This window comes from Jaculus jaculus, chromosome 6 (genome assembly GCF_020740685.1).
Source record: "Jaculus jaculus isolate mJacJac1 chromosome 6, mJacJac1.mat.Y.cur, whole genome shotgun sequence".
Classification (NCBI taxonomy): domain Eukaryota; kingdom Metazoa; phylum Chordata; class Mammalia; order Rodentia; family Dipodidae; genus Jaculus; species Jaculus jaculus.
The window spans coordinates 30,017,663-30,035,100 of NC_059107.1; the positions used below are offsets into that span (position 1 = coordinate 30,017,663).

General features: G+C 49.9%; 1 protein-coding gene across 1 annotated transcript in view; it reads right to left on the reverse strand.

Moving 5' to 3' along the window:
• Positions 1-17,438, reverse strand: part of Ergic1 (endoplasmic reticulum-golgi intermediate compartment 1) — a 115,911-nt gene that overhangs the window by 9,531 nt on the left and 88,942 nt on the right. The window contains exons 7-9 of the mRNA XM_004665019.3: positions 13,117-13,177; positions 10,073-10,173; positions 6,269-6,391 (exon numbers count right to left, since the gene is read on the reverse strand). Coding sequence (XP_004665076.1) covers positions 6,269-6,391; positions 10,073-10,173; positions 13,117-13,177 — 285 coding nt within the window. The remainder of the gene's footprint in view (positions 1-6,268; positions 6,392-10,072; positions 10,174-13,116; positions 13,178-17,438) is intronic.

A 17,438-nucleotide genomic window follows, 5' to 3' on the forward strand; every position in this document is an offset into this window, starting at 1 on the left:
CTAAATTTAAAAGGTAATTTTTTTTTTTTTGAGGTAGGGTCTCACTCTGGTCCAGGCTGACCTGGAATTACTATGTAGTCTTAGGGTGGCCTCACACTCACGGCGATCCTCCTACCTCTGCCTCCTGAGTGCTGGGATTAAAGGCATGTGCCACCACGCCCGGCTTAAAAGGTAAATTTTCTTTGTATTTTATTTGCAGCTTTCAGTTCCTTATGCTATGGAAGTACACGGCTAGAGAGATGATTTTTTAAAAATTTATTTGCACATATTCTTGGGTTCTTAGCGTTGCAAATGAATGCATGTCCAGCTTTATGTGGGTGGCTGGGGAATTGAAGTCAGGCTGGGAGGCTTTGCAAGCAAGCTTAGCCCCAAGAGATCAGAGAGTTCTTGTTTGCCAACCAATATTAACTCCTTCCCAAAGCCCCGTCTGTTCCCGGGACCATATTTACTGCCCTGCAGGCCGCCATGAAGAGGCAAGCCCACAGCGCCACGGCAGGCTCTGAGCATGGAAGATTAGCTCTGTGCCTTGGCACAGAAGACTGATGTGGCCGCAGCCTGAGGGACCATAAATGCCAGGAACTGCTCATCCTCCTTCCTCACCCAGTCAGCAGCGGAAAAGGCCGTGGCCCAGGCACAGTCAGAGGAAATAAATAATGGATGGGGCTCGCATCAGATGCTGCTGGTGGCAGACAGGCTGGAGCCGCAGATGAGAACACCCAAGTCGCAGAGGCACAGTGGGGCCTTTGTGGAAGGGAAGCTGACGATCGGACCTGGAGAATCTGGAGATGGAGGAGGGGCAGGGTGATGGTATCCACTTTGCATGTCATGTCTACCGGATACCTTGTGCCCAGCTCAGGGGCCTGCGCGAGACTGAGGTCCCCTCTATGCCATTAAAGACAATTTTTTTTTTTTTAGGTAGGGTCTCGCTTTAGCCCAGGCTGACCTGGAAACCCACTCTGGTATCACAGGCTGGCTTCAAACTCACACTGACAGTCCTACCTCTGCTTCCCAAGTGCTGGGATTAAAGGTGAGAGCCACCATGTCTGGCGATATGCCATTTTTTACAGTGGCTTCAACAGAAAAAGACCCACGCTTAACCCACCGGGAAGCTCTCTTGGTTAATCACCTACTGTGTCCTGGTCCTGGGGCAGCACTTTCTTTTGCCTTCTCATTCAATCCTGTACGTGTGAGGTGAGCCCCAGCCCACAGGAGAAGGTAGCTCAGAGAGCGAATGTTTCTGCCAGGCCATACAGCCAAAAGAGAGGGCCTTTCTAAATGCTAGCTTGGAAGGCTGCCTTCGCTGGCAGACCAGCATGCCTCCCCGCTAACCTAAGCCTCCCTGGCACCTCTGCTCACGTATGGAGAACTTCTGAGGTACGACCCTTGTTTTCACAACTTTTCTTCAGAGGCTGATCAAATCTCCTGAAATCAGGAATCCTCACATGCATGGTTTATGATGCTAGAAGTTGCATATTTTTTTAACTAATTTTTATTTTTATTTACTTTTTGGGTTTTTTGAGGTAGGGTCTCACTCTAGCCCAGGCTAACCTAGAATTCACTATGGAGTCTCAGGGTGGCCTTGAACTAATGGCAATCCTCCTACCTCTGCCTCCCAAGTGCTACCACACCCAGCTTTAATTTTTATTTTTAATTTTTTTTGTTTATTTTTATTTATTTGAGATTGACAGAGAGAGAAAGAGGCAGATAGAGAGAGAAAGGGACAGAGAAAATGGGTATGCCAGGGTCTCCAGCCACTGCAAATGAACTCCAAATGAGTGTGCCCTCTTGTGCTTCTGGCTAACTTGGGTCCTGGGGAATCAAGCCTTGAACCAGGGTCTTTAGGAGTCACAGGCAAGGGCTTAACCGCTAAGCCATCTCTCCAGCCCAATTTTTATTTTTTTGAGGTAGGGTCTCACTCTAGCCCAGGCTGACCTGGAATTCATTGTAGTCTCAGGATGGCCTCGAACTCATAGTGATCCCCTTACCTCTGTTCTCAAGTGCTGGGATTAAAGGTTTGCGCCACCATGTCTGGCCAGAAGTTGCCGAGCTTTTTCTAAAAACCACATTTGTATCATGGAGTCTACTGTCTCAATAACCCTTTTACCCAACAAAACCTGCTTTAGAAAACCCACTTGAAGGGCTAGAGAGATGGCTTAGCAGTTAAAGGCAAAGGACCTGCAAAGCCAAAGGACCCAGGTTCGATTACACAGGTCCTATATGAGCCAGATGCCCAAGGTGGCATATGTGTTTGGGGTTCGTTTGCAGGGGCTAGAGGCCCTGGTGTACTCATTCTCTGTCAAATAAATAAATAAAAATATAAAAGAAAACCCAGTCGCAGCCGGGTGTGGCTGGGACATTAAACCCAGCCTGGCAGACTGTGTAAGCCATTTCCAAGTCCTACTTTCTTGTTTTTGAGAAAGGGCTTATGTAGCCCAGGCTACCCTCTAACTCACTATTGTAGCCAAGGATGACCTTGATCTTGTGATGCTCCTGGCTCTACTTTGAAAGTACTGAGATGACAGGCCTGCACCACCATGCCTGGTTTATGTCAGGCTGGGGCTCAAATCTGGGGTTTCCTATGTCCTAGACAAGCACTCCACCTCCCCAGCCTCTTACCATTATTTCTTTTGTCTTCATTTATTATTAATTAATTTTTTTAGCCAGGTGTGGTGGCACATGCCTTTAATCCCAGCACTCAGAAGCTGAGGTAGGAAGATTGCTATGAGTTCGAGGTCAGTCTGAGACTACGTAGTGAATTCCAGGTCAGCCTGGGCTAGAGTGAGACTCTACCTCAAAAAAAAATTTTTTTTATTTGTGAGGGAGACAGAGAAAAAGACAAAAAGAAAGTGAGTATGGCACACCAGAGCCTCCTGCCACTGCACACGAATTGCAGATGCATGTGCCACTTTGTGCATCTGGCTTAACGTGGGCACTGGAGAATCAAACCCAGGCCATCAGTCTTTGCAAAGAAGCACATTAAACTGTTGAGCCATCGCTTCAGCAACTGAGTTTTACACATTTGTGAACACATATGTCCAGGCCAGGAGGGCGATTTCCTTGGTAAGTATAGTGGTTTGATTTGGGTGTCCCCCATAAACTTGGGTATTCTAAATGCCAGGTTCCCAGCTGATGGAGATTTGAGAACTGACGCCTGCTGGAGGCGGTGTATTATTGGGGGGCGGGCTTATGGGTGTTATAGCCAGTTTCCTCATGCCAGTGTTTGACACACTCTCCTGCTGTCCACCTGATGTTGGCCAGGAGGTGACGTCCAACCTCTGCTCACGTCATCATTTTCCCCTGCCATCATGGAGTGTCCCCTCGGGTCTGGAAGTCAAAATAGCACCCCCACTTTTCCCCCACAAGCTGCTCTTGCTTGGGTGATTTCTGCCAGCCGTGCGACCCTGACTGCAACAGTAAGGAAAGCATGGGGGCAGGTGAGGGAGAGGAACACTGTTGAGCAGGGCTCCCTCCAGCCACGGTTCCTCATTACACGACTGTGCAACTCTTTAAGAATGCTACATGTGGGCTGGAGAGATGGCTTAGCGGTTAAGCGCTTGCCTGTGAAGCCTAAGGACCCCGGTTCGAGGCTCGGTTCCCCAGGTCCCACGTTAGCCAGATGCACAAAGGGGCGCACGCGTCTGGAGTTCGTTTGCAGAGGCTGGAAGCCTTGGCGCGCCCATTCTCTCCCTCTCCCTCTCACTCTTTCTCTCTCTGTCACTCTCAAATAAATAAAGAACAAAAAAAAATTAATAAAAAAAAAAGAATGCTACATGAGGGCTGGAGAGATGGCTTAGCGGTTAAGCGCTCGCCTGTGAAGCCTAAGGACCCCGGTTCGAGGCTCGGTTCCCCAAGTCCCACGTTAGCCAGATGCACAAGGGGGTGCACGCATCTGGAGTTCGTTTGCAGAGGCTGGAAGCCCTGGCGCGCCCATTCTCTCTCCCTCCCTCTATCTGTCTTTCTCTCTGTGTCTGACGCTCTCAAATAAATAAATAAAAATTTAAAAAAATATGTTAAATAGCAAATTAAAAAAAAAAAAAGAATGCTACATGATTCAGCACCTGGTACTTTTGGATGGGTGACAACCTTTACAGCCATACCAGCCCAATTTGGCACCTTATGACTTCTGGGTATTCCCTCAAAATAAAATCCACCAGATAAAGAGATCTGATACCTCACTGAAGTCATCCAATCTGTCACCACAACCCACTTGAAGGTAATCTCAAAAGAGCTTCAGCAAGCAGCAGGGGACAGATATGTGCATGCACGGGTCATGGGAGCCTGCGTGTGTGCTGTAAAATATAATGTTTATTTGGTGGAGGAATTTTCTGCTAGCGCAGGAAGTGTGGGTCTAAGCAAAGCACTCTGATGACCCCGGGAGAGGAGCCTTGGGCAGCCGGGGCGAAGGCTTCCAGGGAGGAACTGATCAGGCTGTGGACCAACAAGTCCTCTGCAGACAGCTGGACCCCGAGGGGCAGTCCAGAATCAGCCAGGTACTGGGCATGTGGAGAAGCTTCTCGGAGGCCCTGCCCCTCACTCCAGCCCACCCACAGCTGTTCCCCCGTGCAGCCTCCATATGATGACATCCTGGCCTAAGCCCCTCTTCAGCCACAACCCATGTGAGGGGCTATTTGTAGAGAACACCCACTTAGAGCTCGGAGCTCCGCACACATGTGTCTGATTTTAAAAGGAGAAAGGGAAGCCAGGGCAGGTGTCTCCACTTTGCCCCACCCACACTCCTTGGGCTCTGTGAGCATGTGTGGGGCGGGGGGAGTGGTGTGTATGTGTGAGGGTGTATGTGTGTGAGCACGTGCGTGTCTGAGCGCCAGCATCATCCTCACATCTGCTGTCCCATAACAAGTGGATTGGAAGCTCCACAATGACGCCACCTGCCAGGGACAGCTGGCCAGCTCATGGGCTGACCCTGTGGTTGCCACAGCAACCAAAATGGTAGCCTTGGACAATTAGAGGACTACATTCTCCAAGACGTAAGGACAGCATAAGACCTCAACTGGGCCAACGAAAGCTCTAGCAAAATGATAGTAGAGGGTAATAGAGATGGCTCAGTGGTTAAAAGCACTTTGCTTGCAAAGCCTGATAGCCTGGGTTCAATTCCCCAGTACCCATGTAAAGCCAGAGGCACAAAGTGGTGCACGCGTCTGGAATTTGTCTGCAGTGGCAAGAGGCCCTCGTGTGCCCATATTCACTTTCTCTCTGCTTGCAAATAAATTAAAAAAAGATGATAGCAGTATAACTAAGTAGGATTGCTGAGCAACTTCTACTGGTTAACTCTAGTTGGGAATGACGCCAGCACAGAGGAGAGCAAGTTCAAAGCTGGAGACAAATATACTTCTACCAGGTATGGAGGCACACGCTTTTCATCCCAGCACTGGGGAGGCAGAGGTAGGAGGATCACCGTGAGTTCAAGGTCTATAAACTGTAGTCAAAAAGCCTGAGCCATGATGGAGAGATGGATGCATGGCTAAAGACACTTGCTTACAGAGCCTGAAGGCTCAAGTTCAAATCCCCAATATCCATGTAAAGCCAGAGCAGAAAGTGGTGCACACGACTGGAATTCATTTGCAGTGGCAGGAGGCTATGCATCTCATTCCCTCCCTCTCTCTCTCTCTCTCTCTCTCTCTCTCTCTCACTGCTGGCTCACTCGCTCTTTCTGTTTCTCATGAATAAATAAATATTTTTAAAAAATTATAGTGCTGGACGTGGTAGTACATGCCTTTAATCCCAGCACTCGGGAGGCAGAGGTAGGAGGACTGCCGAGAGTTCGAGGCCATCCTGAGACTCCATAGTGAATTCCAGGTCAGCCTGAACTAGAGTGAGACCCTACCTGGAAAAACCAAAGAAAGAAGGAAAGACAAGCAGGAAGGAAAGAAAGAAAGAGCCAGACACTAGCAGCAGCTATATCTCAAAGTAAGATGAGGAAATTTTTTTGAGTTGAATCCTCACCATAAATAAAGTAGGATATATCCTACTAAGAATAATTTGCACACAAGTAAGACGCTGGAGACAGTCATCAACATCTCCTGGGGCCACAAGGAGATGTGCTTAAGAATGAACTGGACTTGGTGGCATATTTCTCTGGGGAAAAACACTACTTAGGTGAAAAACCGAGGTGTTTCCACATCCTTGGAGCAGCAGCCTCCAGTGTTCAGTTGGAGCTGAGTAGGTCCCATCCGGTTTCAGCGGGAACGGGTGAAGGCCGCAGGGGGAAGGGCGCAGGTGCCAGGCTGGCCCTGTGCCCTGGGCAACTCACCGTGGTGATGAACCTGTAGAGCGGCTGCCGTCTCTCTGTGTACTTGACCGTGATGGGGCTGAGGTCATAGCGGAACCAGATGGCAGGGATGATGCGGCCCGTGTGGCTGTAGGCTACGTATTCCTGGAGGAGAGGAAGAGCCAGGGGTGTGAGACTTGAAACACAAACCAGGCCTCAGGGTGGGTGGCGGCTGGGTGGCAGAGGTTCTCTGGGTAACCCAAAGAAAGGGATGTCCCCTCCCCTGGCTGCTCCTCTCTCTGACACCCCTTTCTCCCGAGGCTCCAGATTGCCATAAGGGCCATCAAAGTTGGGCCCCTTTCTGATCCCTTCAGCTGTGAGAAATGCACCATGTAACCTGGAAAAGGCACCAGACTCGAAGCCCACGAATTGGCAAGTAAGCAACTTCAGCTGCCGAGCCATCTCCCCAGCCGGGAGAAGGAAGGAGTGGTTGGGGCTCAGTCTGAGCCTAGTTTCCCCCCTTGATTCTAGGGGTCACTCAAAATCCATTCGGTTATCCTGCTGTGCATCTCCACCATGCGGGCTTTTGGGGCTCCTGGGGTGAGGAAGCTCTTCCTTCGATGGGTGGTAGCCTGGCAGACTGGAGGAGGCGGGAGGCTCACTACCGCTGTTCCTGATACCGTGACATTATGTGTCCCTAATAAGGGACTCAGAGTGCTGAGGGGACACTGAATGAACAGCCAGTTCTCCCCAGGGGGAATCTGGAAGGTTCACTGAGGAGGGGACATTCCGAGCACCTCGTGGTGGATAAGCAGGGGTTGTGTGAGTGTGATGAAGTCAGAGGGCAGATGGGTGTGAGCTAATGTTTACAAAGGAGAACCGACAGAGAACTGGGAGGCCCACGTGTCTGTCTGCCACCAGTGTCTGAGAAGAATCACGTAAGGGCTAAAAGGCCAATGAAGGGCTGAAATGACAGTGTGTCCTTAAGAACAGTTCTTCCCCATCCCCTAGGGCCTTAGTGTCCCCTTAGAGAGCTGGGGGATGACTCACAGAATCTCCCCAGTTTGGACACTTCAGGGTACCGAAAAGCTCTGAGCTACTCTCACTTATTTACAACAAGAGGGGATTGACGACGCTGAGGTAGAAGCTGTTGGGACCCCCCAGAGCCCTAACCTCCTTATTACTGGGCAACTGCTTCTCGCTATGGGGACAGGCTGGGGACAAAGTCACCCACAGTGCCGAGCAAGCTGGCTGCTAGGCCCTCTCCAAAGCTTTGTGGAAGGAGCCTAGAGCTTTCCCTATGAATTGCTGAGGGGGGCAGAGTGACTGACTGGGTCACAGCCCAGAACTGAGGGGTAAGAAAGCGAGTGAAAAATAGCAGTCCCAGGCATCAATTAAGCAAGCATGGTGTACAGGCTGGGCGGGTTTTGAAAACATGGCTTCGTTAGACAGCCATCTTATGAAGTGAGTGCCATTGCCATCTCAGATGTGCGGCCAGCAAGGCAGAGAGAGAGTGCCTGAGCCAGGGGGGATGGCACTATGGTGGGCACTAGGAGTACAATCCAGAGCCACACACTTCCTGCTTCTTACCTAGCTACCTTCTCCCATTGCTGAGCTGGGGTCAGCACTTGACGGCTACAAGGGAATACTGCCACGGTTTGAATGTGCCTGCCAAAGTCATGCTTATTTGTTGCAGGTGCTAGAGATTGAACTCCAGGGTCTTGGTCATACTAGGCAAACACTAGACCACTTAGCTGCATTCCCAAGCTCTAAATCACTATTACTATTTTGAGGCAGGGTCTCACTCTGTCTAGTCCATACCGACCTGCAGTTTGCTCTGTAATCCAGGCTCGCCTTGGGCTCATAATGATCCTCCTCCATCAGCCTCCCAAGTGCTGGAATTTAACTCCCAAGTGCTGGGATTTAAAGGCATGTGCCACCACATTCAACTCAGTTCTAAATTTCTTCTCTCTCTCCTCTCTTTTTGTTGGTTTGTTTTTCGAGGTAGGGTCTCACCCTAGCCCAGGCTGACCTGGAATTCACTATTGTAGTCTCAGGGTGGCCTTGAACTCTCAGCGATCCTCCTACCTCTGCCTCCCGAGTGCTGATGAAAGGTGGGTGCCACCACACTCGGCTTTCAGTTCTAAATTTCTCTGCTTTATTTTGTAGTTCTGGGGGATGAATTCCTAAGTTTATATTTGGAGATGGGCCCTTGGAAGGTAATTAGGTTCAATCAGGTTGCGATAGGAGGGTGCCAATGGTGGTACTTTTATAAGAAAAGGAAGAGAGACCTAAGCTAGCATGCTGGTCTGTCCCTCCGTCGCTGTGAGGATGCAGTGAGAAGGCACACCACAGGCTGAGCAGATGCGGGCCCAGGATCTTGGACTTCCTACTCGCCACCTGTTAGGTAAGTCAACTTCTATTCTTTATGTATTACCTGGTCTTAGGATTTGATACAAGAATAGAAAATAGACTAAGACAGACACTTCGGTAAGGCTGCATGAAAGATACAGGATGCCCCTTAAAGGGCTATGTGGAAATGTCTTTCGAGGGCAGATCAGAGCTGAGGGATCTGATGTCATGAAGAGGGCATCTTCCAACGGGCAGAATGGACAGCACCTTTTTCAGATGGAATAGGCGAGGTGATCAGGAGGCCAGGCTCCTGAGCCCAAGGGGAACCTGGCTCTAATCTCCAATCAGCCACTGTAACAGCCATGTGAGTACCTCTCAATGCCTCGATGACCAAATCTGTAGAATGGGAATCATAACAGCTCTAGTATCAGAGCTGTCACAGTGACAGGGAATGATGATGGAGGCAGGGAGCTGGGCGTGTGTGGTCCGTGTTAAGTGCTCCATGCATGAAGGGTCTCCTCCTGTATCTCTGAGTATGGTTCATTTGTTTAGCTAAATGGTAGCCCTCTTACAAAGGGTTTGGGAAACACTGGAAAAGCAGAAAAAGGTGAGCCCTGGTAATAAACATAAAAAAAAAAAAAACAACCCTTTCATCAGGGGCCAGGAGAGGCATTTCCACTTACAGGCTCCAAGCCTTTATGTGCCATTAACCTCTCCAGAGCCCTGACGTCACCAACTGCTCATCACCCCAGTTCTTTCACTCTTGACTGCCCGCCTCTGCTTCCCATGAGACTTGCTCACTTCTCAATGGCTTTCACTGTCCAGGTCCTGGAACATACCTGTCACCCAAAGGCCAGCAATAATAGTCCACAGTCATCCTGCTGTGATTTGTCAGCCTTGTGATTTTGGATGAAGGGACTATGTCCCAAGATTTGGAACATCTGTCCTGTGCTGAGCAGAAGGGGGTTGGAAGGACCAGGACCAGAAAATGACAGACCTGGGCCTCTGGGGGTGGTCCCCTGCGAGCAGATCACACCTTGACACCTTGATATATTTTTAAAATTAATTTGTTTGTAATCAGGGTGTGGAGGGGAAACGGGCACTCCAGGCCTCTAGCTGTTGCAAACAAACTCCAGATACATGCACCACTTTGAGCATCTGGCTTTATGTGGGCACTGGGGCATCAAACCCAGGTCGTTAGGCTTTGCAGGCAAGAGCCTTAACCACCAAGCCATGGCTCCAGCCCACCCTGTTAGATTTTCTCCCCTGGATGGCAAAGCTGCTACGATGGCAAGAACTGGATATATATTTTTTCATCTTTACCTAGAGAATAAGTCTGGTAGGGTTATGTGATGCCCTGCCCACTTTCCAGTCCCCAGGCCTGAAATTTCCTTTGCACAGAAACGGAATGGGGACGTAGTCACTGACCACCTCCGCTCCCCACCAGCAGAGGGCATGGTTTACACATGTTCTCACCAGCCACCACCCACGTACCTTGTTGGCCACCGTGTACTGGTAAGAATACTGCTGCTTGCCACTCTTGTCCTCGAACACTGTGGGCACGATCTTCAAGATGTAGTCGTGGGAGGCCAGGGCTGCAGGAAGTATACAGCAGCATGAGGCAGGAAGGTGGGCAGGGCCCGGCTGGCGGCTCTTTCTATCACCTTTCCCCCTAGAATTGTAGGGGGTTCTTTCCTCAATTTCACACCCAAGGAGTCCTCTTTGTCTCCTGTCCTTGAATGCCAAGACCACAGCAATTCTACTTACTGGGATCCTCACTGCTGCAGGTACATCATACTAACATGTCAGAAGCAATTCAAACGTTCATCAGTAGGCAACCACCGAAGAGGGGTTCTGGGAAGGGATACTGCTCAAAGCTATCATCAGTAAGTGAATGAGGGCCCGTACGAGACCAGGGAGGGAATTAGGGGCTAGGGGCCACATTCTCTTCAGTGTGTGTGAAATATATATATATATATATATATATATATATATATATATATATATATATATGTGACTTGTCTAGAAAGATCCTTAGGAAACTGGTCAACTTCAGTCTCTAGGGAGAAAGGCAGAATTTGAGAAAGATTCCATTTCAGTGTGGGTATTGTTTAAATAGTTTTCCTTAGAAAATGAACTAGGTTTCAGTTTTTTAAAAAAAAGAATGCCAGGTGTGGTGGCATATACCTTTACTCCCAGCACTTGGGAGGCTGACGTAGGTGGATGGCAGTGTGTTCAAGGTCAGCCTGTACTACAGGGTGGGTTCTAGGCCAGCCTGGGCTGCCATGAGACCCTGCCTCAAAAACAACAACAAAAATCCAGAACAAACCAACTGAAGAACTGTATCTATTGTAAGAATCGATTGACTCCTAAATAGCTCAGTGATGGAACACCTGCCTAGCACATGCCTCAGTACCAAAAAAATAAACTCAACCCCTTTACCCACCTCTTTCCTCCCGTACCAGCCCGGAGGCTGCTGAGGGCAAGGACTGTGCCTTGCTTTACTGTCCCCAGAGCCCGTGCCAGGCCTGGGATAGAGAGGACAGGGGCAAATGCTTACTAAATGAATGAATGGATGGAAGAATTACTTAAGACAAGATATGAATGAAGGTCAGATGAATCAGCTACTGATAAGCATGAGGCAACCCGAACCACACGCAGAGCTGCCAGAAAAGAAAGGACTAAATCCTGCAGGCCTTTGAGATGCTGAGAGAGGTCATCAACACATCTAACATGCCTGGTATTCCTGCTAGAATCTTGGGCCAAGAGCCACAGAGCTAAAACAACACAGAGCCTTAGTCCCATGCGTTTTAATCCTGGCCTTAGACTCTTGTATAAGAGTGGTGAGTTTGGGGAGACAACAATCTAGCCCTCAAAAGCTCACTCCCTGCTTCTGTTCTGTCTTTTCTCAGGAAAGGACAGCACTTCTAGAATCCAAATGATTCCTCAGTAAATCTGGGAAATATCCTACATATAGCCCTTAGTCTAAGCCTGGAGGACCCTAACACCTCGTTTCCCCACTTACCTCAATGATTCCCAGAGTTCTCAGCACTAGGGTCTCTTGGCATCAAAGGCAGACTCAGGTTCTCACCCTCAAAGAGTCCCATGTTATGGATCAAGACAGAGCTCAACATAATATTTAAATTAAAAGCTCCTAGCCAGGCATGGAACACACACCTTTAATGCCAGCACTCGGGAGGCAGAGGTAGGAGGATCACCTTGAGTTCAAGACCACCCTGAGACTACACGGTGAATTCCAGGTCAGCCTGGGCTACAGTGAGACCCTACCTCAAACAAACAGGCCCAAGAAGCTCCTGGATAACATATATTCAAATGCCTACTTCCCAGCATTAAAACTTGAAGGAATGACACAAAGAATGAATGCCTCACCACAATTATACCTGTAATATTTTTGTTCGGAACTGTACAAAACACAGGTAGTCACAAAAGGACACAATGAAAGTCACACACAGAAAACTGGTTAAGGTTACCGTTTAGGTAAAACTCAGGTTAAAAAAAAATGCCAGACATATGCACATATCTTCTCACGGGATCATATTGATCCCTCAGGACTGAATGCCATGAACACCGTTTTACACCACAGGATGGCGCTCTATACACAGCTCCATTCGTTCACCCCACATCTCTGGAATCTTGCGCAATGCTGATCAATACACATTTGGTGTTGGACTTCCAAAAGGCCGTCAAGCACCACAGTCAGAAGCTGCCCACATCGCAAGACACGAGTGGCTTTCCCGTGCTCAGCCACTCCTCTAGGGCCGGTGTGCACGGGGGACTTCATTTTCACTCTTATGAACACTGACCCAGTGAAAATTAGTTTCCTTGAACTTTTTGGATTATTTCCTTAAGTTGCTCTCCCATGAGTAGCCTTGATGACTCAAAGGCAAAATGGCCTTTGCCCCTGGAGACACAATGCCTTGAGAGTGGTGGTGATAATATGGCCATGTGGGTCACACTCCCTTCACATGAATCCCTGAACCCTAGGTTCTATTTGGAGGGACAGCCAAGGACCACAGAGGGCTGCAACAAGGTCCCTTCTGAAAGTGCCAGGAAGAAGAGGGTGCTAACTACCAGGTAGGGGCTGCGTTAGATAGGGTGGCCAGTGTCCTCCTGAGGTGGTGGCACCGAGCTGAGACCTGTGAAGCAGCCATCTAGATCTGGGCACCTGAGAAGTCCGAGGCCAGGTGAAGGGACGGAGTCGGGTGCTGAGGGATGGGGAGGCATACTATATGGAGGGCTCCGAGGTGTTGATCTCCAGTCAACGATGGCAAGGCAGACATTAACCAGGCGGACAGCAGCTCACAGCACTGAGCTCAGCAGTGTGCCTTCCCCAGGGACCAACCACTTTGCATCTCCAGAGGATGGGGATGAATCTGCCTGCCTGACAGGTCATCCGTGGGAAGGGAATGGAGTGAGGATGGCATCCTTGGCTTGTAGCTAGCGCATGATAAGTGGCCCTGTTCCTCTGGCTGCCCCTGTTCCCGTCCCCTCCTGAGAGGGCCTCCAGGGATACTCACGGTTGGAGGAGAGTCTGTCTGCTCCCCCGAGGGCGTTGAAAGCTCCGTGCACGTTTTGGACCTGCGGAGAAGCAGTGGGAGATGGGTCCCACCTCCAAGCTTGCCCTTGGCTGTGGGGGATCTGGTCACCACAGGGTCATACAGCAGGGTTTGTGTCACAGAGAAGTTGTGGGGAGCCAGAGACGGCACAGGCTGGATACCCAGGAGACAGTAGCGGGCGTCCCATCTGAATCATCTACTATGTCCACTGTCCCAACCATTCTGTGTCATTTCATTTAATGTTCTTAAAGATAAGCCATTGAGCCGGGCGTGGTGACGCACGCCTTTAATCCCAGCACTCGAGAGGCAGAGGTATAGGAGAATTGCTGCGGGTTCGAGGCCACCTTGAGACTCCATAGTAAATTCCAGGTCAGCCTGGGCTACAGCGAGACCCTACCTCAAAAACAACAAAGATCAAAAAGAAGATATGCCATTAAGCCTATAGTACAGAAAGGCAAAGCAAGGCTGGGAGAGGCGCACAAACTTAATCAAGCCTGAGGCAGAGCTGGTTAGGGACAGAGCCAGAGTAGAAGTTTAGGTCTGTGACCCCAGCTGAGCTCTGAGAAGCCACAGAGAAAACCCAGCTAAAGGTGGGTTCTGAGTCCCAGTATGCTGCTCCCATGACAATCCCTGGACTCTGAAGGGCCCCCCAAGATGAGATAATGTGTGTGTGAGTCGGGGGTGTCCAGAGCTGGGAAGGTCTCTGGAGCTGTGGCCTTCCATACGTTAGTTTACAGACAAATGTATAGCACTTGCAAAGTGACTCCACATGGCAGTGCCAGGCTGATTTCCAGGCAGGTACTACTAGAGTGGGGTGCAAATCACATCCCATTCCCCAGAGGCTGACGGGAAATCACGCCCGCTGCAATGTGGTCGTGAGCTTGCCACCCAGGTCCGGTAAGCAAGGGGTTCTAAGCTTGATGTCTAGAGGGCTTCTTGGAGGAAGTAACATTGATCAGGCAAGGAGGTCCTACATAGACCTGAGCCTAGAGACTGAGGGACCCCGGGGAGAAGGGTGGGGGGGGGGAGGCCTCAGCGCAATAGGTGTGCATAGGGTCGGTCATGCACAGAGGGATGCTTCAGGAACACAGGGTAAAAGGTGACCCCTCTTGCTGGCTCCAGGATATTTAACACAACTGTGCTCTCAACAGATGGACAGCAGCGTGGGACAAAGGGAGTTACGGCGGTTTGAATCAGATGTTTCACGTGTTCTGAACACTAGCTCCCCAGCTGATGGCATTCTGGGAACTGGAGCCTCCTGGAGGCAGAGTGTTGTTGGAGACAGGCTTATGGGTGTCATAGCCAGCTTCCCTTTGCCAGTGTTTGGCACATTCTCCTGCTGCTGTTGTCCACCTGATATTGGCCAGGTGATGTCCACCCTCTTCCCGGACCACATTTTCCCCTGTCGTCAGCAGTTTCTCCTTAAGTCTGTAAGCTAAAGGAAACCTTTTCCGCCACAAACTGCTTTTGGTCAGGTTAATGTGACACTAACTGAGATAGGAGTTTGAACCATTTGCTGTGTTTGGACAAGAAGCCTGAAGAGTCAGTTTCTGATCCAAGAAGTGTGATCTCTCCAGGGTTCAGTGAACATTCACTTGAGTAATTACTTAACACTTGTTTTCTGCTTCGGGATGGCAGCATCAGCACGGACAGCCGTTGGCCTCCCCACTGCATGCAAGGCCCAGCACACTGATGGGCACTCGATAAATGTTTCTTGAGTAGACAGGTGGACATGGATGGAAGGATTGACTCTAAGTTTTGTAATTAAAATAAAAAAAAAATCAGAGCCGGGCATGGTGGTGCACATCTTTAATCCCAGCACTCTGGAGGCCGAGGTAGGAGGATTGTTGCTAATTTGAGGCCAGCCTGGGATTACATAGTGAATTCCAGATCAGCCTGGGCTAGAGTAAGACATTACCCCCCCCAACCCAAAAATTCAGGATTATTGTAAAGTAATGCAGAGCATGAGGTAAGCTGTTGTCTCTCTGTTCCTCACCTGCACACAATCTGCCTGTACACTCTTCCCTTTTCTCCCGCCTTAGTCTGGGCTCTGACCTCCCTGGCCCAGGCTGTAGCCTGTCTCTCACCTCCTATCTCTAGTCTTGCCTCTTGAATCCTTCTTCCTCACAACACGTGGCTGCTCTACGTAATGATGAACTGACCCCGCTCAGCGCCCCCTCAACTTGGCAAGGGCTCCCCACCGCAAACCCAGCCTCCGACTCCCTTGTTCAGGCAGATGCCTCGAGATTCTCAGCCAGCCACAAGGAGCCTCCCACGTACAGACGCTGGCATCTCATCTACAGACGTCATTCTAGCATCACAGGTACCTGCTGATCAAGTTTTCTTAAAGTCACCTTGACAGCTGGTATGAAAATGGCAGTTGGGTACATCATAGAAAGGAAACCCTAGGAGAAAGGTAATGTATTGGATGCCCCCCTGCCTGGGCCCCATGTCCCTGTCCCGGACCTGGACAAATTAGTTTTACCCTTTCAGGCTTGGCTGAATGTCACCTGAGAGGTCATCTCCTCTGGGAAGTACCCTCTGATTTCCCAGGCCAAGTCCACCCTTATCATTATTTATAATCCTGTCTCGAATACTCCTTGCTCTAAGTTAGCATGTTTATTTATGCTACATATCTTCTTCATGGGAGGGTGAAAGCCCTGTTGTGATGGTTTGAATGTAAAGTGACCCCCACAGCCTCCAGTGTTTGGGATTAGGCCTCTTACTTAGTCCCCAGCTGGTGGGGGCTTTGGGAGGTGGAGCCTTGCTGGAGGACGTGTCTCATTGGGGGCCTGACCTTGGGGTTGATTAGTCCAGCCCTACTGCGTGTAAAGAGGTACCCTGCTCTTACTGCTCTTTCTCTCTGTCCCTCCCTCCCTCTCTCTACTGTGGATATATGAAGTGGTAAGCCAACCACCAAGTTTTTCTCCACCATGAAGCTTCCCCCTGAAGATGTATGTAACTCTTAAATTTCTGTGTTATTTACTCACTGCACTAACTCCTGGGCCTGGAACAGAGCAGGACATTTCCCTAGGTTATGAGGCACAGTAAAGGGAGACCAGGAATTAGACATAACTCATCCCTTACAAGCTGGGTGACCTTGAACAAGCTATGGAACCTCTCTGATCTAGTTTCTCCATCAGCAAAAACAAATCACATCTAGCAAACATCCTCCCAGTTTTAGTAACTAAAAAAATCAGCTGCAGTTGGCAGGAGTGCTTCTAATGCCAGCACTCAGGGAGGGGTGGAGGCACGGGGCTCAGGAGTTCAAGGCCAGCCTATGCTACCTGAGACCCTGTCTCAAAAAAAAAAAAAAAAAAAAAGTGCCATTCATAAGCACCCTGCAGGCCTTCAAAGTCCCCCATGTCAATCTGGGTGTGATGGTACATGCTTGTACTCATTTGGGAGGATGAGGCAGGAGGATTTGTGAACTCAAGACTGAAGTATGCTACATAGCATGAAGCACAAAGTTTCCTTTGTGGAAAGAGTGCAGTATCACGCAAAAAAAAAAACCCAAAAAAACCTGGAGTCAGGTTCTGGCTGTGCCACTAGTGAGCTGCATGACCACGGGCATGTGACAACATGCCTCAGTTTCTCCCATGTGGACACTGTGGTTCACAGGGTCTACCTTCTAGAGCTGCTGTGAAGTTGTAAGAGGGTGAGTGCAAAGCAGCACCTGCCAAACTCCCTCCCAAAGGACATCAGGGATCTCATCAAGCAGGGCCCCGAAGGTTCCATTCCCTCTGTGTAGAAGGGAGTGTGACAGAGTCTGCCTCCAGGGCCACCGGGCAGGTGGAAAAGATGGATCGTGGAAGCCCTGCTGCCAGCTGTGGGCACTGCGCAGACAGCAGCCTTCGTCCCTGTACTGGGCTTAAAGCTCACAGCTGCTGGATCTGCTGCTGGGGACAGGAAGCTGACCGACAAAGATGGCTCCCCCCTCCCCCCACAAGATGATCTCGACTCCGATCCCTTCATGCCCACCATCGTGCCTGCTCTGACAGGGTGGGCGTTTTGTAACCAGGCAGAGATACACATCATTGCCATGGTGCACATTCTTACCAGTTTCATTGCTGAAGTCCAAAGCCAGTGATATTTGAGAAGTGGGACTTTAGGAAATTGACTGGGCCAGGAGGGCTCAGCCTTGACAAATTGACTAATACCCTAGCGGATGAATGGACGAGTGTGTTCTCACAGAGGTAAGTCTGTTATAAGAAGAGCTCTCTCTGACTAGCTTGTCTCGTCTGGCCAGGTGATGCCCTCTCCTCCAATGCAGCAGGAGGGAG